Here is a 21,770-nt window from a genome sequence, read left to right as displayed (position 1 = left end):
CCCACAGATCAGTGGTCACTTGCTGGCTGAGTGACCTTGGGTAGTTCATTAATGTTATCTTTCCTTTTGCTTTGCATTTTTAAAAGAAGAGTACCTTCTTTAATGCATGTGAGTTTCTTGCCTGCATGTATATCTGTGCACCATGTGCATGCCTGATGCCCAGGGAGATCAGAGGAGACGCCAGATCCTCTGGGACTGGAGTCATGAATGGTTGTGAACCACATATGGGTGCTGGGAGCCGAATCCAGATCCTCTGCAAGAGCAACGAGCGCTCTCAGCCACTAGGCCTTCTCTCCAGCCTGCTGCGTTTGCTTTGTGAGACAGGAAGTCACTGTGTAGCCCAGGCTGACCATGAATTTACACTCTTCCCGTGCTCCTGAGCCCTGGACTGGCAGATGTGCGTTGCTCATGAGCGAACCTTCTTTGCCTCTGTTGTCACAAAATTATGCTCATAATTGGTTTGTTTTAAGAACCAAACAAATTTATATTTGTAGAGTATTTATTGAAATTCCAGGCACACAGTAAACATTTTTGTGTACGTAATGAGGAATCAAGTTCCTAGGACTGGTGAGATGGCCCAGTGGGTGGTAAAAGCTCCACTGTGCAAGTCACATGACCTGAGCTCGATGCTGAGAAACCATAAAAGAAAAAATGCTGGTGTGCGCGTGTAATCACAGCAAGCCCGCGGCGAGATGGGCGTTAGACAGGAGGATCACCCAGAAGCTCACAGACCGCCTAGCTTGATGTTTATGACGTAGCAATAGAAACGAAAGAGATTTGGCCTCAACAAGGTGGAAGGAGATAAGTGACTACCAAAAGTTGTTCCCTGATCTCCACATGCATACCTGCCCTCACACATGCGTAACATGCACACAGACACACACACACCCATAGCACATACACACACACACCCATAGCACATAGACACACACACACATAGCACATACACACACAATTCCCACACTTAGAACACATGCACACACACACAATCACACTCATAGTACACACACACAATCACACACCCATAGCATACACACACTCACACTCAGCACACACACTCAATAATAATAACACACCATAGTATGCACAATCTATCTCTCACACACAGTCATACACACATAGCATGCACACACATTTATAATTATATAACAATAGCAATAAAGGAAGCAAAGCTCCTAACCAGATATGGTGATGTACACCATTGCAAATCCTAGCACTTGGGAATCAGAGGCAGGAGGACCAAGAGTTCAAGGCCAGCCTCAACAGTAGCTACATCTACCGAGGGAACTGGAGGTCAGCGGGGGCTGCACGAGTCCCTGTCTCAAACAGACCAGTGAACAACAGCAGCAATAAAATCACAAAGCTTTGGTCACTTTTCCAGTCTAACCCACCCTTGATACGGCTTCTGCTCATAGACTCTCTTCTAGGCTAAGCTTCTCCTTCCACAGATTTCCGTCATGCTCGTAACTGCAGACCCTTCACTTGCTTCTCTGTGTAGGGAATCTTCCTTACCTTGTTCACTTAGGATCCATAGTCATCGCCACAGTTCAACATGAGCTCCTCTCACCTCACTTCCTTTTTTAATTTTTAAAAATAATATATATTAATGATACATATAATAATAATAACATATATATGTTTTTGAGACATGGTGTCTCCATACCCAGCTAAAGATGTTTCCTGAATTCATGAAGGAAACAAATGAAATGCAGTAATTATTTTAACTTAACTATGTCTATAATATGCTAGAATCTATACCAGAATCAAATGAATATTAGCCACGGTTGACTGAGAGGCAAATTGTCTTTTTTTTTTTTTTTAGATTTTTTTGAGACAAGATTTCTCTGTGTAGCTATACTCTGGCTGTCCTGCAACTCACTCTTTAGACCAGACTGGCCTTGAACTCACAGAGATCCTCCTACCTCTGCCTCCCTGAATGTTGGGATTAAAGGTATGCGCCACCACCAAGTGGCTGTCTTGGTTACTTTTCTACTTCTGGTAGAATGGTAAGTGAGGAAGGCAGTTTAGAGAAGATGCTGGGCTTTTGCTTCCACGGGGTTAGAGACCGTGGCGACCGAGCAGAGCCATGGCAGCAGCTAAGGGCTCACATCTGGAAACCTCAGAGTCCTCCTCCCAGAGACAGACTTACTTTTGAGTCACACCTCCTAATGCTCCCCAAACAGTCATCAACTGAGGAACAAGTACTCAAATGCCCAAATCTTATGGCAGACATGTGATTCAACCCTCTACAGTGAGCATCTAGGAAGGGGAGACATTTCCATGACTGTCAGAGTCCCCTCTTCCTGTGGCACCTCCAGCAGCAGGTGGGAGTATGTCCAATATCAATGTACCCATGTGTACATATACTAGCACACGCAAACACATATACCTGGACACATGGGTCACCTAAAGTCTCTGCGCCACTCTGAGCTATCAAGGTCATTCCTTAACTGTTAATCTCAAAATTAATGTCAGTGGTTCCAGGGACCCACAAGAACCTAGGGACATTCAAAAAAATGGATTTTGTGTGTATGTGTGGTGTTCTGTGTGTATGCACTCAAGTGTTCAGTTGCACGTGCACATTGTGTGTGTGTGCACGCGTGCGTGTGTGTCTGAAGGACAGAGGTCAAAGTCTAATGTCTCTTTCAGTCATAGTTTACCTTATTTTTTGAGATAGAATCTCTCACTGACCCCAGGGAGCATGGATTCAGTGAGACTGGCCAGCCTGCAAGTCCCTTGGAATCCTCCTCTGTCTACCTGCCCCCCACCGTCGGGTTACAAGCTGCCACACTTGGATCTTAGATGAGAGGTAGGGATCCAAACTCAGGTCCTAGCGCTTTGCCAACTGGACCGTGTCAACTTCTCTTTTCTCTTCTGTGCTTTCGTTCTTTCTTTCTGAGGTAAGGTTTCTCTGAGTCCTACATAGCACAGCTAGCTCTCTTCAGACTTACTATCCTGCCACCGCCTCCAAAATGTTGCAAAGACAGGGATCTGCCACTGCCCCGGCAAAGAGCAGGATTTCCCGGTGAATGATTTTAGACAACAGGCATCTGGATAGGGAGGTGGATCAAGGCTCACTAGAGTGCTGGAAGAAGGAGAAATAATCTTTCTTCCCCAGGTAAGAACAAACCAGCTAGTTATTCATTACCAAATGGTCAACCCTGAAAATGTAAGTACAAGTAACATACAGACGGAGCAGGTTATTTAGGAATATATACCTACATACATAAAAAAGAGGCCATGGATTTGAAAGAGCAAGGAGAGGTATAGAGAAGGGTCTAGAAAGGGAAAAAGAAAAGGATGCAATTTATTAGAATCTCAAAAATAAAAGAAACAAAAATAGGTTTGCTGGGCTGGCCAAGTGCCTACAGGTAAACGTGTGCACACACATGCTATATTGTCTGCTATGAACAAGGTCAAGGACCTGGGGAATGGTGGCAGGAAAAGACAAAAGGGAAGGGGCTGGAGACATGGACCAGTTGGCAGAGTTCATGTCTAATATGCACAAAACCCCGGGTTCCATCCCCTGAGCTTCGCAAACTGGGGTGTTAGTTAGCATAGAATTTGCTATCCTAGCACTCCAGGTAGGTCGAGGTAGGAAGTCGAGGAAGGAGATTCCAAGTTCAAAGTCATCCTCAGATACAGTGAGTTTGAGCCTAACCTCTGCTACATGAGACCCTGACTCAAATAGGAGATAATAAACCCGTTGTTATGACACCTGGGGCAGAGGCAGATGGGTCTCTGGAGTTTGAGGCCAGCCTGCTCTACAAAATAAGTCAATAAGCCCAAAGACAAAGGTGGAAAGTCGGGGAGAGATGGAGAGACATACTCCTCTGGTCCCTCTCTCTATTCTCCCATCTCCCCATCTCTCTATGTTTGCATTTAGGCTGAATGTGGTAGATACTGGCTCAGGAGTCTGGGGGATGAACACCTTTGGCGACCGCTCCTTCAATTGCATTTTTTTTTTTCGAGACAGGGTTTCTCCGTAGCTTTTGGTTCCTGTCCTGGAACTAGCTCTTGTAGACCAGGCTGGCCTCGAACTCACAGAGATCCACCTGCCTCTGCCTCCAGAGTGCTGGGATTAAAGGCGTGCGCCACCACGCCCGGTTCAATTGCATTCTTTTAAAAAATTAAAAAATAAAAGACACTAAAGAAACGGGGGCCCCATGCCATCACGGAGTCCGTCACCCTATGGAGTCCGAGTCTCCATCTCTTTCCTGCTTTGTCTGTGTCCTGAGCCAGTCTCTAGGGTTCTTGCTGTCTGACCCTCACCCCCTCCCAACCTCGGCACGAAGAAGCCGCTGCCCCTTTAAAGCAACGGCCCCCAGCCGGGTTATTGTCTCTCTCCGTAACCAATCGGCCGCGCCGTTGGGGGCGGGGATCCAGCCTCCTGATTGGCCGCCGCTGCGCTTCGCCCCGCCCGGGATCCCGGGAGCTGTCCGGCCGCCTCGGTGCTGATCCCGCCGCCGCCCACGGGCCGCGAGCCGCGTAGAGAGGGCACTATGAGCGGGGGCGTCTACGGCGGAGGTGAGCCGGCCTGCGGTACCGGGCTCTCGGCCTGGTCTACAGCCCTGCGTCCCGAACCCGCGCGTCCCAAGCCCTGAGCATCCCTGGGCCTGTTACCTCCGTACTGCATCAGGTCCAGCTTGAGGTTTGGGTCTCCCACTACTTCTGCTTTCCATCCTCCTGGGGTTCCCAAGCGTGCACTGCCTCCCGGCCCCTGGACCTTTCTTTTCCCTGCCAGGCCACTAGGCAAGAGGGAACTCTGGTGGCTTTGACCCTGCACTTCCAGAACGCGCCGAAGTCCAGGTGGATTTCCCACCTACTCCATGCTGAAGTTCAAACTGTGGCCATACCCCCAGACTCCTCTCCAAGCTATTTAGGGGGACAGTTTGGGAAGGGATCTCCTCACACACCTGTCTCCTTGTACAGATGAGGTGGGAGCGCTCGTCTTTGACATTGGTTCCTTCTCAGTCCGAGCTGGGTATGCTGGGGAGGACTGCCCCAAGGTGAGCCTTCCAGTCCCCTCTCCAAATCCCTGGGGCTGGGACACCCTCTGCCGGGCGGGTCGGCCTACAAACAAACTTGCACAGTTCATTCCAAATAGCTCACCTGAGTGGAGCCAGGGGCAGAAGCCGAAGGGTGGCTTAGGGCATTGAGTGCAGCTGGACGGAGTTGGACAAGAGACTAGAAGGGGGCGGACCAGCTGGGCATGGTTGTACTCCTTTAATCCCAGTATTCGGGAGGCAGAGACATGCGGATCTCTTTAAGTTTGAGATCAGCCTGGTCTACATAGAAAGTTGCTTCATAGCGATATCCTGTTTCCAAGAAAGGAGGGAGTAACCTGGCTGCGCGCTCATGTTCCTCATTGCCAGGCTGACTTCCCCACCACTGTGGGGCTGCTGGCCGCAGAAGAGGGGGGCGGGCTGGAGCTGGAGGGAGAGAAAGAGAAGAAAGGGAAGATTTTTCACATCGACACCAATGCCCTGCACGTGCCTCGGGATGGAGCAGAGGTCATGTCGCCCCTCAAGAACGGCATGAGTAAGGGCCCCACCCACCTGGGAGCCACCCCACACGTGGTTACCGATCTCCACACCCAAAGAGTCTTGCTTGCTCCTGCCCAAGTCCCAAGAACCTCCTCATGGCTCCCTACAGGGATCTCAGACCAGGGCCCCCTAGAATTCTGGAACTTAAGGGAGGGGGTGCTTGTCAGCTGAAGCCGGACTCACCTACCTCTAGACTTGACCTCCCTCCCTCCTTTACTTCCTGTCTCTGACCCTTGCCTTCCTTCCTACCTTCCCATCTGTCTCTCCACGCTGGTCCTCTGTCCCTAGTTGAGGACTGGGAGTGCTTCAGAGCCATCCTGGATCATACCTACAGCAAACATGTCAAGTCCGAGCCCAACCTGCACCCGGTACTCATGTCGGAGGCTCCGGTGAGTGGCTCAGCCAGACCACATCTGACCCTGGATCCCTGCCAACACACTCTTTCCTCCATCACCTCTCAGCCACTTCGCCTTCCTTTCCAGAATTTTCTTTCTCACCCTGTCATTTTCAACCACCTGCCTTCCTCCCTGGCTTATTTTCCATTCCCTCCTCCTCTCTTCCAGCTCCATCCACTCCATTGCCCATTGTTGTTCACACAGACTTAAATTTCTGGTCAATGTTATATGTACACATATTACCAGTGTAGCTCATTCGGTGGAGTGTGCTTGCTTGGCATGTACAAGGCTCTGGGTTCAAACTCTACTACTTACTGAAGGAAAAAAAGGTTAAGACTGTAATCCCAGTGCTCAGGAGGTAGAAGCAGGAGTATCAGCAATTCAAGGTCATCTTCCACTACAAAATGAGTTCCAGGACCACATAAAGAGACTCAGTTTCAAAAATACACCGATTGCCTCGTATATATTTTTTGTTGTTGAGAATTTCACACATACATATAATGTTTTTTATTAAATACACCCCATCCCCCCTCCAGTTCTTCCCTTGTTTCTTCTACCACTTTTGTCTCCCAACTTCCTGTGCTTTAAAAATCAAACAAACAAACAAACAAAAAAGACTGAGTCCACTCAGTAGCATCTCTGTGTGCATGGGTGTAAGACCATCGAGCCTCACCCTGAAGAAAGCTGTCTCTCCCTCTCCCACAGCCATCAATCAACAATTACTCCGCAGTTAGGGGTGGGGCTTTGTGAGTCACTCCCTTAGCTGTGCTGGAATTTCAGTTGACTTTTTGTTTTTTTGTTTTTTGGTTTTTTTCATATGTTGGTTTTTTTGAGACAGGGTTTTTCTGTAGCTTTAGAGCCTGTCCTGGAACTCTCTCTGTAGACCAGGCTGGCCTTGAGCTCACAGAGATCCACCTATCTCTGCCTCCTGAGTGCTGGGATTAAAGGCATGTGCCACCACCACCCTGCTTCATATATTTTTTTTATATATATTTTGGCTGGGCAGTGGTGGCGCACGCCTTTAATCCCAGCACTCTGGAGGCAGAGGCAGGCGGATCTCTGTGAGTTCAAGGCCAGCCTGGTCTACAAGAGCTAGTTCCAGGACAGGAACTAAAAAGCTACGGAGAAACCCTGTCTCGAAAATCAAAAAAAAAAAAAATTATATATATTTTGTTTTTCTGTTTTAATATTTGTTTGTGTTGGGGGGGGGAGGTCAAAAGGCAACTTGCAAGATTCAATTCTCTCCTTCCACCATGTGAGCTCTGGGACTGAACTCAAGTTGTCAGACTTGGTGGCAAGCGTCTTTACCTATTGAGTCCTCTTACCAGCCCCGTGTGTTTGCTTTTGAGACAATGTCTTCCTCTGTAGCTCATACTGGCATCAAACTTGAGATCCTCCTGCCTCAGACTCCTGAGTGCTGAGCTCACTGGCAGATACTATCAGGATCCACTCCTTCCACATCTCTAAACCCCACACTTGAATGACTACATTGATGATTTAATGTATTTTTATGCATTTGTGTGTACATCGACTTTTCTGTGTATGTATCACATACACACATGCATGCAGTGCCATGGAAGCCTGAAGAGGGCATCAATCAGATCCTCTGGAATTAAAGGCAGCTGTGAGCCGTCCATTGTGGGTACTGGGAACTGAACTCAGGGCCCCACCAACAGCAGCAAGTCCTCTTAGCCCCAGAACCAGCTCTCCAGTCCCTTTCTGTGCATTTTAAAATTAATTTTGTTGTTTTATTTTGCATGTGTGTTTAGGAGTGGGAGAAGTGGGTGTCACGGTGAAGGTTAAAGAACAGCTTGCAAAGAGTCAGTTCCCACCTCCCAGCATTTAGGTCTCCAGGACTAAACTCAGCCTGTTTTGTTGGACCATCATGTCTACTCTGTGTTTGTTTTATTTTATGCATCATCCAAGGGTTTTCTACTATGGAAGATGAATATTTAGCTCTTTCTCTCCCCAACTGGTTATATTATAAGTGTGTTCCCACCTTTAAGTACAGTTACATTTTATACTTAAAACAAACAAAGAAAAAAAAAACAGCTGGGTAGGTAGTGCATGTATTTAATTCCAGCACTCAGGAGGCAGAGGCAGTGAGCTCTCTGAGTTTGAGGCCAGCCTGGTCAACAAATCAAGTTACAGAACAGCTAGAGCTGTAACTCAGAGAAATCCCATCTCAATTTTTTTAAAAATATTTATTTATTTATTTATTTATTTATTTATTTATTTATTTATTTATTTATTTATTATGTATACAATATTCTCTGTGTGTGTGTGCCTGCAGGCCAGAAGAGGGCACCAGACCCCATTACAGACGACTGTGAGCCACCATGTGGTTGCTGGGAATTGAACTCAGGACGTTTGGAAGAGCAGGCAGTGCTCTTAACCTCTGAGCCATCTCTCCAGCCCCCCCCCACGTCTCAATTTTTAAAAAAAGAATCTGAGTTTATTTTCTTTTATAGAAGACTAAAAGGGCTGAATAAGGAATACAACCATGGTTACTTTTGCTTTCTTATGCAACTTTTGTCTTTCCCGGATCTAAGAATTAATTGTGGTTTTTATTTTACTTGAATTTCTATTTATCAGAATAACCCTAAGTTACCCATTAGATATCTATGTATTTTCTCAACACTAATTCCATGATATATTCTATTAATTTAGTCTTATTGAAGAAATATCTTTCAGAGTCCATTCCACTTTGGCTTAAAATCGGGAAATAAAGCCAGGTGTTGGTGACACACGCCTTTAATCCCAGCACTCAGGAGGTAGAGGCAGGAGGATCTCTATGAGTTCTAGGCCAGCCTGGTCTATAGGGCGAGTTCCAGGACAGGCTCCAAAGCTACACAGAGGAATCCTGTCTTGGAAAAAAGAATCAGTAAATAGCTGTTACACTAACATCTTCCTCCCCATTACCCAGGAGGGTCTCTGTGTTTCTTCTGAGAAAGTGTGTGTGTCTATTGAGTCCTTTTCTTGCTTCACTCCTTTGTTCTCATAGAGCAGGTCCCTCAGTAACCTTAGATCACAGGAAGCATTTCTTTTGAGACTTTGTATCATACTCCAAGTTGGAAGCCGCTTTTCATCAGATCTTGAAATCATGGCCTTCTGCTGTCCTTGAACATCTGCTGTTGTATCGAGACGCCTAGAACCATTTTCCTGGTTTTTCCCCCCAAAAGTGGTTAGTTCTCACTCCATCCTAAGTATCGTGAAACTTCACCATGATCTGTAATGATGCTTACTTCATTAATGAATGAATGAAATTAATATCTCATTAATTATTCTGGAAGCCATTAGGCAGGGCGGTGGTGGCGCACGCCTTTAATCCCAGCACTCGGGAGGCAGAGGCAGGCGGATCTCTGTGAGTTCTAGGACAGCCTGGTCTACAAGAGCTAGTTCCAGGACAGCCAGGGCAACACAGAGAACCCTGTCTTGAAAAACAAAGAAACGCACAAAAACACGGAAAAGAATTGTTCTGGAAACCTTTGACTTTCAGTTAAGTGGGGAAAAAAATTATGTAGTTTTCTTTCCTTTGTGTGTATCTGTGTTTCGTGTGTGTGTGTGTGTGTGTGTGTGGTCATCAGGCTTGGTGGTAAGCACCCATTGGCCCACTGAATAAGAATTTTTAAATTGTGTTTTTACTATTTCCTTTTTCACTCTATTGCCTTTGTTTCCACTTTTGGGAAACCCATTACTTATCATTTGCAGTCCCTGAACGGGTCCCCTAATTTTTTTATATCTTCCCTTGTTCTTCATCATGACCTTTTCCTCTAATTTCCAAGGCTCTGTCTCATGCAACCATTTGACTGTGTTGATCCTCTCTGCTCCTGTCTCCTTAATCTCTATAAAGCTCCTTTACTCTCCATGAATATTCTTTTTCATTCCTTTCCTCTTTTTAGATGGCTGGAGTCTGAAAACATCGGAAGGCTATTTTTTATTGTCCTTGGGGAGATGCTGTCTATTGTAATTAGGGCCTCAAGAATTCTAGTCAAAAGCCCTACCACTGGGACACATCTCTATGAATGTTCTTCTTTGGAGCATCTTGTTCTTGTTTCTTGGGTCCAATATCGTGTTTGTTTACTAAAGATATCACTAATTTGTTGTTAGGAATCTTCCTTCCCCTACACTGTTTTTCCTGCCATATTTAAGCATCCATCTTACTGTTTTTTCCAAAAAGTAGTTAGTTTTCACTCCATCCTAAGTATTATGAAACTTCAGAAAATGCAAGTGGGTTGCCTGCTTTTGTTTAAAAGTGGTACCTTAGAAAAAAGAGAGAGAGAGAGAGAATTTCTGTGTAAGGAGTATGGGGCTTGCTGCATTTTTTGCTATGGGACTGTTGACAGGGAGGTTTTGAGGGAAATCTCTGCTTTGGCATCTTTATAAATTTTTAACTAAACAAACATTTTAGATTTTTAAAAATTATTTTATGTGTATGAGTGTTTTGTTTGTATGTATGTATGTATGCATGTATGTATGTGAATCACATGTGTGCCTGGTGTCCTTGGAGGTCAGAAGAGCGTGTCAGATCCCCTGAGACTGGAGTTACCACTGGTTGTGAGCTGCCATGAGAGAACTAGGAATTGAACCCAGGTCCTCTGCAAGAACAAGAAGTGCTGCTATATGCTGAACTAACCCTCTAGCCCTAAATTACATTTTAATTGAGTTAACTAATTTATTGTTGTTGTTGCTGTTGTTGTTAATTTGTTTTTTGGGACAGGGTTTCAGTGTGTAACAGGACTGGCTGTCCTAGAACTCGCTCTGTAGATCACACTGGCCTTGAACTCACAGAGATCCACCAGCCTCTACCTCCCAAATGCTGGGACTAAAAGTGTGTGCTACCACTGCCTGGTTTATTTATTATTATGATTTTTTAAAGTCATATGTATGCAAATGTGTCCATGTCTGGGTAGGCTCACATGTGTACAAATTCCCATGGAGGCCAGAAGACATCAAATCCCCTGGAGCTGACGTTATAGCTGTGAGTTGTCCCATGCGGGTTCTGGGAACCAAACGTGGGTCCTCTGCAAGAGCAGCAGACACTCTTAACAGCTGAGCCATCTCTCCAGCCCGTTTTTTAATGTGATGTCACCTATTTCTACTCCAGAGATGTCTCTGGTTGCCTGATTCTTGGATCCTCATGAAGGCAAGGGGTAGGGGGGTCTCAAAATCCATGGTATCACTCAGTTCTCAGTATGATGTTTGTCAAGGGTCCCACCAGTTCAGGAACCCTCAAACTGATTCTTTGAAGAATCAACTAGAGAGCTTGAGTGGACAATAACCCCAGGACAAAGAATCTGATAAACAGTTTAGGGACTTATTACTTAAATAGTTTACTGTGTGATCTGGAACTCATTATGTAACCTGATTTAGGCCCAAAGTCACTATCCTCCTGCCTCGGTTTCCTCAGTGCTGGGATTAAAGGAATGGATCTTCTGTTCCTATACAGACAGCTGCTCAGGATACTTGATGAAAATAGAATCACACAATATGACTTTTGTGTCACTGTTCTTCTGGGGAGGAGACTGATGCTAAGAGGCTCGTGTGCTAAGCATGCCTTCTACCATGGAGCTGCATGTCTGCTGCATGCACCTATGTTTGTTTACTTAGCATATTTTTATGTTATCCATGCCGTAATACTTATCAGCATTTTATTTTTGTTGTGGTTGAATATCATTCCCCTTCAAAGACAAACCACAGTTTACATAACCAGTCACCCATTCACGTGTCCATCCACCAGTTCTTGGGAAAGGTGTTGTTGCTATCGGCACTTGCGTGCCAAGATTTCCTCTAGTACTTGTGTGCATTTTTAAAAAAAGATTATTTGTCTTATTTTATGTGTTATTAGCATTTAGCCTCATGTATGTGTGTGTGTGTCATGGGCTTGCCTGGTGCCTGTGGCTGGTAGAAGGGAACATAGGATCCCTATAGATTGTTGTGAGCCTCCATAGAATCTCTATAGATTGTTGTGAGCCTCTGTAGGATCCCTATAGATCGTTGTGAACCTCCAAGGGTCCCTATAGACCATTGTGAGCCTCCACAGGATCCCTATAGATCATTGTGAGCCTCCGTAGGATCCCTTAGATCGTTGTGAGCCTCCAAGGGTCCCTATAGATCATTGTGAGCCTCCACAGGATCCCTATAGATCATTGTGAGCCTCCGTAGGATCCCTATAGATCGTTGTGAGCCTCCAAGGGTCCCTATAGATCATTGTGAGCCTCCACAGGATCCCTATAGATCATTGTGAGCCTCCATAGGATCCCTATAGATCGCTGTGAGCCTCCACATCTGTGCTGGGAAGCAAACCTGTATCCTCAGCAAGAGCAAGTGTGCTTATCAACTGATCCTTTTACCCTACCTCTTGCTTTCATTTCTTTTGTGTATATAACCAGGACTGGACTCACTGGGTCTTGTGGAGCTTCTCTATGGTATATTTTAAGGGACCAACAACTACATTCTGCAACAGCTGAACCCTTTTACAGCCCTACCAGAAATGAGAACGTTCCAATTCCTCAATAGCTTGCTGCTTTCTAGTTTTTACACCGAGCGGGGGGAGGGGGGACATTTATTTGTGTATTGTGTATGTCTGTTGGCACCTGCGTGCCTCGGCACACACGTGGGGGTCAGAGGGCAGCTTGCGGGAATGGGTTCTCCATCCGCCATGTGGATCCTGGGGATTGAACTCAGGCCACCGGGCTTGGCAGCAAGCACTTTCACCAGCTGGGCCACCTCAGCAGCCCCGCCTTTCTGGTTTTTAATTACCAACATTGCCTGTGTAGGTGGAAGCAGGACCTCATTATGCCCCTGATTAGCATTTCTCCAGTGACTAAGGACGCCGGATTTGCATTTCCCTAGTGGCGCACCTCTCCCTGCACTTGGTGGCTTTTGTAGGTTTCTGTCTTTTAAAAATGGCTCTGTTTTCGCTGGGATCTTGGGAGGTGGAAAATTAGATATTCAGTCTCCCGTTGTTCCCCAGAAACCATCTTCTCCTGCATCCTGGCGTCTGAGGTAATTAGGATGAGGGTGGAAGCCTGGATGTGGCTGAGGTGTGGAGGGCAGGGAAGGATGGAGACTCCGGATCCAGCCCTGTCCAGAACTCCTGTGAGGGACGAGGGCTGTAGCTCAGTTGGTAGAGACTGGGCTAGCATGCAAGAGACTGTGGCTTCCACTCCTGACACCACAAAAACTGCACGCCCACAATCCCAGTACCCAGGAGGTGGAGGCAGGAGGATCAAAAGGTCAAGAACGTCCTCAACTAAGTATCAAGTTCAAGGCCACCCTGGGCTTTGTCTGAAAACCAACCAACAAACAAAAACCAGGGAGGTGGCTGGGTTGGTGAAGTGTTTGCCCCAGAAGCATGAGGACCTGACTTCAATCCGCAGCACCCATGTAAAAAGCTGAGTGCAGCAACAGAGCCCTGTAACCCCAGCTCTGGGGAGATGAGATGAGAGATTCCCTGGGGTTTGCTGGCTAGCAAGCCTAGCAGAATTGGTGTGCTCCAAGTTCGATGAGAGCCCTTTCCTCAAAACCTAAGGTGGAGAGCAGTTGAGGAGGACCCTTGTTCTACTTCTGGCCTCCCCATGCATACGCATAGACGGACAGACAGATCCACGCACGCATGCACACACTAAATAAATAAATATTGGAGGGCTGGAGAGATGGCTCAGAGGTTAAGAGCATTGCCTGCTCTTCCAAAGGTCCTGAGTTCAATTCCCAGCAACCACATGGTGGCTCACAACCATCTGTAATGAGGTCTGGTGCCCTCTTCTGGCCAGCAGACATACACACAGACAGAACATTGTATACGTAATAAATAAATAAATATTTTAAAAAAATAAATAAAAAATAAATATTGGAATAGATAATAATGGGAATATTGGAATAAATAATAAATCATGGGAAAATCACATTCTTAGCAAGGCATGGTGGGGTATACCTGTTATACCAACACTTGGAAGACCCTAACAGGAAGAGCAACAATTTGAAGCAAGTTTGGGCTACACAGCTAGATCTTGTGTCAAAATAAAGTATGAAACAAAAGAGGGCTGAGGCCACAAGTCAGTCATACAGTGCTTGTCTTGCATGCACCAGGCCACTGGTTGTAATCCCAGAACGACAAACAACAATCCAATAAAGTTCCTTAGAGTCTTACCTCGTAAAGTTGTACGTGGACCAAGGTCCCTGACTTGTTTCCTAGCCTAAGCTATGTGTATATATTTATGTGCATGCATGTGTGTATGTAGGTTTGCACACGTATGTGTGAAATGTATGTGAATGTGTGTATGGGAGTGTTTCCTCTGTGCATGTTTGTATCTGGGAATCCATGTGTATCAGTTTACATACATACTGTGTGGGGATGTCTGTATATGTGTGTTTGTTCCTATGAGCGTATCTGTTGCTGGACACGCCTATGCACATATGTATACACACACTCACACTGACACGCACACGACACTCTGGCAGTGCCTCCATCTGCTCTCCTCCACCCCTGTGCTTTCTTCACAGTGGAACACTCGGGCCAAGCGGGAGAAGCTGACGGAGCTGATGTTTGAGCAGTACAACATTCCTGCCTTCTTCTTATGCAAGACAGCTGTGCTCACCGCGTATCCTATGGCTGGACCAGCTCTGCTGGGTGGAGGGTCAGGGTGGGGTGTGTGTGAGATGAGCTGAGTGGTGTGGCGCTGGGCCTGGTTCCCTGGAGATCACTATCTTGGATGGGAAGACGCGTCTCTGCACCTTACTAGTGCAGAAAGCCCCATAGGCTAAAGGCTTGGGGCTGTGGGGAGGGGGAGCAGGTCAATGGCCCTTCCCTATTCCATAGGTTAATCTCAGCAGGAGGAGTTGGGCCAAGTAAACATCAGGGACTGACTGGGACTGGACACAGAGGGAAAGGATGTGGCATGGAGGTGGCTTCTTCCCAAATGGCTAGTTTGGGCCATTGTCTTTTTTTCAGAATCAGTGGTACACCGAACTCTGTGCTAGGTATGGGGTGACAGGGACCTCAGTTCAAGGTGTCCACAGGACACAGAACCACATACACCTGGAACCCCAGTAGTCAAACGGCTTAATGAGATGAATATTCAAGGCCTGTGCTACTGAAACCCAAAACAAGGGGCTTAGGAATATGGCCCTGTTGGCCTAGCATGTCCGAGGCCCTGGTCCCCAGCTCCACAGAAACTGGATTAGAAAATACAGACCTGTAATTCCAGCACTTGGGAGACCAAGGCAGGATGATTGTCTTTAGTTTAAACCCAGTCTGAGCAACATAATGGGTTCCAGGCTAGACTGGACTACATAGTGAGACAAGTGTGTGTGTGTGTGTGCGTGTGTGTGTGTGTGTGTGTGTGTGTTGGGGGGCTGGAGCAATGGTTTGGCAGTTGAGAGTACATGCTGCCCCTATAGGGGACCTGGGTTTGATTTCCAGTACCCACATGGAACAGCTCAGCCGTTTAAGCAATTACCACTCAAATATGAAGACCAGAGTTTGGGTTCTCAGAAACCCACATATATGCCTGGTGGACATGATGACACAGTCTAGTAAATACAGCCTCAGGAGGTGGCAGCCAGCAAGAGTAGCCATATCAGGGAGCTCTGAATTTAATTGAGAGCACTTTCCCGAATGAATAAGGTGGAAGAGTGATCAAGGATGACTCTTGACATGAACCTTGGGCCTCTGCATAAACACACACACGCGTGCACACACGTACCCATATGCAAAAAAAAAAAAACTGAAAAAAGAAAATAAAAATAAATCAAAGGCAGTATTTACAGACTAGGATTGACTTTACCCTGAGGAAACAGAGAGGGACCAAGGCCTGACCCAGGTCCAGACTCTCACTGTCTCCTTGACCCATTTCATGGCAGCTTTGCAAATGGACGTTCCACAGGCCTGGTGCTGGACAGTGGGGCCACCCATACTACAGCCATCCCAGTACACGATGGCTATGTCCTCCAGCAAGGTAGGACCTTGTCGGGGCTCCAGGGCGGCCTGGGGAAGCCAGGTTCTGACGCGGCCTCTTCTTTCAGGCATTGTGAAGTCACCCCTGGCAGGGGACTTCATCTCCATGCAGTGCCGGGAGCTCTTCCAGGAGATGGCTATTGATATCATCCCTCCTTACATGATCGCAGCTAAGGTAGGACCTCTGCTGCGCCCAGAGACGCCATCGACAGCCCTGCCATTGGCCTTATACCCATCAGTCCCCTGACTCACAAGATAGTGAAGCAAGTTCCCCAGAGGATCCAGTTCCACTTTTTCTGGAAATTGGGAAATTCAGGTCGTGGCCTCAGCCATGCTGTCAGCTGAGAGCAGATGCATGAGGGCCAGAGGGGTGAGTTCTAGAGTCTGGAAAATCCAAATTCTTGAGTCAGATGTGGTGAAGCACATCGATAATCCTAACGCTTGAGAGGTGGAGGCAGGAGGGTCAGGAGTTCAAAGTCAGCCTTGGGAACTGACCAAGGGAGGCCAGCCTGAGCTACACAAGTCATTCTCTCTCAGGAAACAAACAAACAAACAGGGACCAGGGATGTGGTTCAGTTAACAAAGCCTTGACATGGAAGGGGTCTTGACTTGAATCCCAGCACCACATCAATCTTGGCTGTATGGAGGCCAGCTTGGATGACTTAAATCCCATCTCAAAAACAAAACATCTGAACCAAAAATAAAACCCCAGGAGGCCCAGAGCATCATTCAAAAGCATCCCAGATGAGGAAGGAAAGCTCCATTAACTAGTGTTTTGAGGTGGGATCTCACATAGCCCAGGTTGGCCTCAAACTCACCATGTGACTGAGGATGATTCTGAATTCTCAGTCCTTCTGCCTCTCCCTCCTCAGTGCTGGGGCTGAGGCTGGAACCAAGGGCTTCCTGCATGCTGAGCAAGTGCTCTACCCCCTGAGCTCCATCCCTAGCCCCGGACGCAGGCAGGTCCTTCTGATCACGTCTGTAATGTATGCTTCATGTATGGGACAGCTTCTCCCTACCTTCACTTCCCTGTCTCTGTCCCCTCACGGCTGGTCAGCTGCAGAGAGGGAGGGCAGCTGCTAGGGAGGCAGATGTGCCAATGGGCTGGACAAGGACCAGCTGAGGAAGGACGCTCAAAGACTGTGTCCTCACAGGAGCCTGTGCGGGAGGGAGCTCCCCCAAACTGGAAGAAGAAGGAGAAGCTACCCCAAGTTTCCAAGTCCTGGCATAACTACATGTGCAATGTGAGGCTGTAGCTGAGAAAAGCCCCCCGCCCCCCTGCCCCTGCCAGCCCCTGGTCCTCTGCTACATCACTAGAGGAGGGGAGGGCATGACCGTGGGTGGACTAGAGCTGGGGAAACGGGGGCTCGAGATGGAGACAGGGGGCAGCCAGACTTCACCCCTCCCCGCTTCTCAGGAGGTGATCCAAGACTTCCAGGCCTCCGTGCTGCAGGTGTCGGACTCCCCTTACGATGAGCAGTGAGTAGAACTGAGCACTACAGGAGCGAAAGGGGGCCCAACTGATACTGGGCATACTGAAGTTCCTGTAATGTCAGCACTCAGGGAAGTCGAGGCAGGAGGATGGAGAGTCCCAGGTCAGCCTGGCTTACAGAGCAGGGGGAGGGGCGCTGGGATTATAGCTCAGTTTTCCTGATACATGCAAGGCGGGGGAGGGGCACTGGGCTATAGCTCAGATTACCTGGTACATGCAAGGCGGAGGAGGGGCACTGGGCTTATAGCTCAGATTACCTGGTACATGCAAGGCGGAGGAGGGGCACTGGGATTATAGCTCAGATTACCTGGTACATACAAAGCTCCAGGTTGCATCCTCAGCACCACATCTACAGATCTTGGTGGTACAAGCTTGATACCCAGCACTTGGGAGTCAGAGACAGGAGGAAGAAGAGTTCAAGGCCAGCCTCTGCCACTTACTGAGTTGGAAGCATGCCTGGGCTATATGAGATGCCCCGAAAATGGGGAGGGGCAGAACTGTGGTTCATGGGAGCCTCTCGAGCACCCACCTGGCAGACCTGCATGAGCACGCCAGACAGCCTTGCTTCTCTCTTGGGCAGGGTGGCTGCACAAATGCCCACCGTGCACTATGAAATGCCCAATGGCTACAACACAGACTACGGCGCTGAGAGACTTCGGATCCCTGAGGGCCTGTTTGATCCTTCCAATGTGAAGGTTTGGCTGGGTGCTAGGTGCTGGTTGGGGTGGGGCTAGCTGGAATCTTAAATCCAGAGGTGTGGCGGGGGAGTCTGGGAATGATGACAGGGGTTTGGGTGAAATGGAGGCAGAGTCCCCAGAGTTCACATCACCTTTGTCCGCAGGGCCTGTCTGGGAACACCATGCTAGGAGTGGGCCACGTAGTTACCACCAGCATCGGCATGTGTGACATTGACATTCGCCCGGTGAGACCAGGACCTAAGGCTGGTGAAGGGGCCGAGGGCTAACCTGGGGAAAGGGAAGGATGCTATCCTCAGGCTCACCCTTCTCTCTGCTCCCAGGGTCTTTACGGCAGTGTCATCGTCACTGGCGGCAACACTCTGCTCCAGGGCTTCACGGACAGGCTTAATCGGGAGCTTTCCCAGAAGACCCCACCGGTAAGAGCCCACCCTACCCCACCCCACTCAGGGCACCTGGATTCCAACCCTGGCTTATCTCTTCGAACCCCAAATTCCTCCTGATTCCCCTACATGGGAATGCTCAGAGCCCTGCCTCTGTGGCTTCCTCCTGCCTACCTTGTCCGTCCCCAGGATCTAGATGCCCGTTTTCCCCAATCCCTTTCCCCCACCAGAGCATGCGGCTGAAGCTCAGTTTCCCCAAACCCTTTCCCCCACCAGAGCATGCGGCTGAAGCTCATCGCCAGCAACAGCACCATGGAGCGCAAGTTCAGCCCCTGGATCGGGGGCTCCATCTTGGCCTCACTGGTGAGAGAGGGAAGGGGCACGCCACTGAGTATTTGGAGAGAAGACCCTGAAGGTTGCCCATTTTATTCAACAACACGTACCTAGTCACACCTGTAATCCCAGCACTAGAGAGGCCAAGGCGGGAGGATTTCAAGCTCAAGCTAGCCTGGCCTACATAGCAAGGCCCTGTCGCTAGAGAACAAACTGGGCTGTCATTCTTCAGGTGCCTTCCACCTCGTTTGTCGAGGCTGAGACCCTCACTGTTCCAGAAGTCACCGATTCAACTAGGCTGGCTACCCAGTAGACTCGAATCCTGTCCCATATCCAGCCACCGGGATTACAGCACAGACACTTTTTACAGGGGTTCTGGAGACCGAACTCAGGTTCTTGTGCTTGTAAAGCCAGCGCTTTACTGAGACATAACCCCAGCCCTGAAAAAGAAAAAAATTGTTTTTTGGAGAGAGTGCAATCAATGAGTGCTCCCTAAAGTCTGGGGGCCTCTTTGGGGTACAAATTGGGAAGCAGAGGGACTGAAGGCAGAGAGATTGGTGAGGATATGGTTTTGGTGAGGCAGCCATGGTCAGCAGCAAGCAGCAGGGACATCCTGGAATTTGGGATAGAAAAGTGGTTCAATGACAACAGTGTGTCACGCATGAATCTTCCCATGGTATGTCCTGGGATCTGTGGCATGACCAAGGGGACTACGCAGAGTGAGCCTCAGGGATGTGCCTGTCTCTGCCTCCCTAGTGCTGGGGATGCCCAGGGTTTTTTGTTTTTGTTTTGTTCTGTTTTTTCTAATGTGGGTTTGGGGGATAGAATTCATGTTCTTAGCTACACAGAGTTCAAGGCCAGCCTGTGCTATATGAGAGCCTGTTGAAAGAGGGGGGGGGGCTAGGGAATGGGAACAGAAGGGGAAAGAAAAAGGAAAAAGAAGGGAAGGGGAGGGAAGTAACAGGAAAGGAAGGGGGAGGGTGGTAACGGGAAGGGATGGCAAGATAGAGGAAGAAAGGGGAGGGAGGGGAGGAGACTGGAGGGGAAGGGAGAGAAGGGGTGAGGCAAGACCAAAGGAGAATAGATCTGGGCAAAGCCTACAGGAAGACGGTGAGTTCGGTTATGGGCATAGAAATTTTAAGGTCAAGGGTATTCAGCAGGAAGTAGCCAAGAGACAGCTGGGTGTCTGAGTCTCGAACAAGAGACCCAGGAGTGGCAGGGACAAATGAGGTCACCCCGGAAGGCTACTCCGTGAGCTGGAGACACCAACATTCAGATGGAAGCAGAGCAGCCACCTGTGAGAACTCAGTGAGACCCTTCGTCAAAATAAGAGAAGATGGGCCGGGCGATGGTGGCGCACGCCTTTAATCCCAGCACTCGGGAGGCAGAGTCAGGCGGATCTCTGAGAGTTTGAGACCAGCCTGGTCTACAGAGCTAGTTCCAGGACAGGCTCCAAAGCCACAGAGAAACCCTGTCTCGAAAAACCAAAAAAATAAAAAAATAAAAAAAAATAAAAAATAAGAGAAGATGGCTCAGTAGGACAGAGTGAGAGCATTTGTCTATAATCTCAGCGCTCTTATCGCAAAATGGGAGGAGAAAGGAGCAGCTCTGGAAGCTGACAGGTCATCTAGCCTCCAAACAGAGTGACAAAGGAGAGACCCTGCCTCAAAGTGGAAAGGAAAGGACTGACATCAAGGTGTCCTCCATATGTACATGTAGGCCAGACATCGCATATGCAAAGACAGGCACATATACATACGAACCAAGAATTTTTAGTCCCCCCAGTAAGGGGCTGGGGTGTGCTCAGTGGTAGAGCATCTGCCTAGAATCCCCCAATGAGCGGCTGGAGATGTAGCTTCTCCGTGCTAGAGCTGCCTAAAATTACTCCCAGTAAGGAGGAGATATGTAGGCGAGAAATGCATGCAGGTAAGGAGGAAAAACGGGCGTGGGGGTGTAGAGGGGCAACGCCTGGGCTATCCTGACAGCTTATGTTGCCGCTTTCTCCCAGGGCACGTTCCAGCAGATGTGGATCTCTAAGCAGGAATACGAAGAGGGCGGGAAGCAGTGCGTGGAGCGGAAGTGCCCCTGAGGTCGACCCCGCCCCCTCCGCAAACACCCACCCACCTCCTCCACAGCGTTGTGGGGAGACGGATGTCAGAGGGGCGTTCTACCAGCCAGGCCTCCAAAAGCGCTGAACCCTCCATCTCCCATTGCCCTCTCCTCTCTTACCTACATCTTCTTAGACTGTGATGTTTCTGAGTTGAAATAAGTTAAAAAAAAAAGTTTTAAGAAAATAAAAAGAATTTGATCTTCTTGGGGATAGGGAGTGGGTCGCGGGGGTCTGGTGAAAGGTCACCATTACATTTATGCTATGCTTGTGCATGAAATTCTTAGATTTCAGGGGGTCAAGACCCGGGAAGTAACAAAACCGGAGAACTCTGCGGGTTGAGCTCCGGGCTGACCCAAAAAAGGACATACGGGGGTGGGGCTATCCCGGGGGCGTGCTCTAGTGGGTGTGGCCTCAGCTCAGGCTTTGAGTCTCCTTGAGAGCGTGGTCCAAGAAATCCAGGGACCTGTTGCTAAAGCGAACTTGGCTGCTGTGTCTTCCTACTCAGGACTCCGCTTTTGACAGGCACGAGGCAGGGCCTGGGGTACTGGTGAGCCCCTACTGCTCAGATCTTTCTGTACCTGGTTAGGATCTGCAGTTTCCCAGGGGAGACCCGGATCGGGAGTGAGGGTGAGGTGGACTCCGAACTTTCCCATTCAGTGCTGCAGGTCCCGGTGTCTTTGGCGCGGCTTGGAATTGAAGCTGGAAGATAAACTGCCGTTGTAGCCCTTCATCAAATTCTTAGAGAGCGGAAGACCCCTAAAGGGAGAAACACCCAATTAAGTTCCTATTAGTGACCCAAGAGGTGCCAGTGCCAGGGTGGCTAGGTCAGGCTGCCTCCCCTGATGGTGAAGTGGACGC

The 21,770-nt window shown here is 48.5% G+C and overlaps 1 protein-coding gene across 1 annotated transcript; it reads left to right on the top strand.

The window, feature by feature from the left end:
• The first annotated feature begins 4,412 nt into the window (after positions 1-4,412).
• Positions 4,413-21,069, top strand: Actl6b (actin like 6B). The gene is made up of 14 exons (XM_057764919.1): positions 4,413-4,527; positions 4,933-5,009; positions 5,376-5,541; positions 5,835-5,935; positions 14,447-14,544; positions 15,806-15,900; positions 15,968-16,074; positions 17,054-17,143; positions 17,317-17,378; positions 17,972-18,086; positions 18,233-18,313; positions 18,410-18,505; positions 18,746-18,832; positions 20,811-21,069. Exons 1-14 carry the CDS (start codon positions 4,503-4,505, stop codon positions 20,889-20,891), a joined length of 1,281 nt encoding a protein of 426 aa, XP_057620902.1. The 5' UTR covers positions 4,413-4,502; the 3' UTR covers positions 20,892-21,069.
• The last annotated feature ends 701 nt before the right edge of the window (positions 21,070-21,770 follow it).

Source organism: Chionomys nivalis, chromosome 3 (assembly GCF_950005125.1).
Source record: "Chionomys nivalis chromosome 3, mChiNiv1.1, whole genome shotgun sequence".
NCBI classification, from domain to species: Eukaryota; Metazoa; Chordata; class Mammalia; order Rodentia; family Cricetidae; genus Chionomys; species Chionomys nivalis.
The sequence above is the reverse complement of the archived record's forward strand: the minus strand, read 5'-3'. Positions and strand labels throughout refer to the sequence as shown.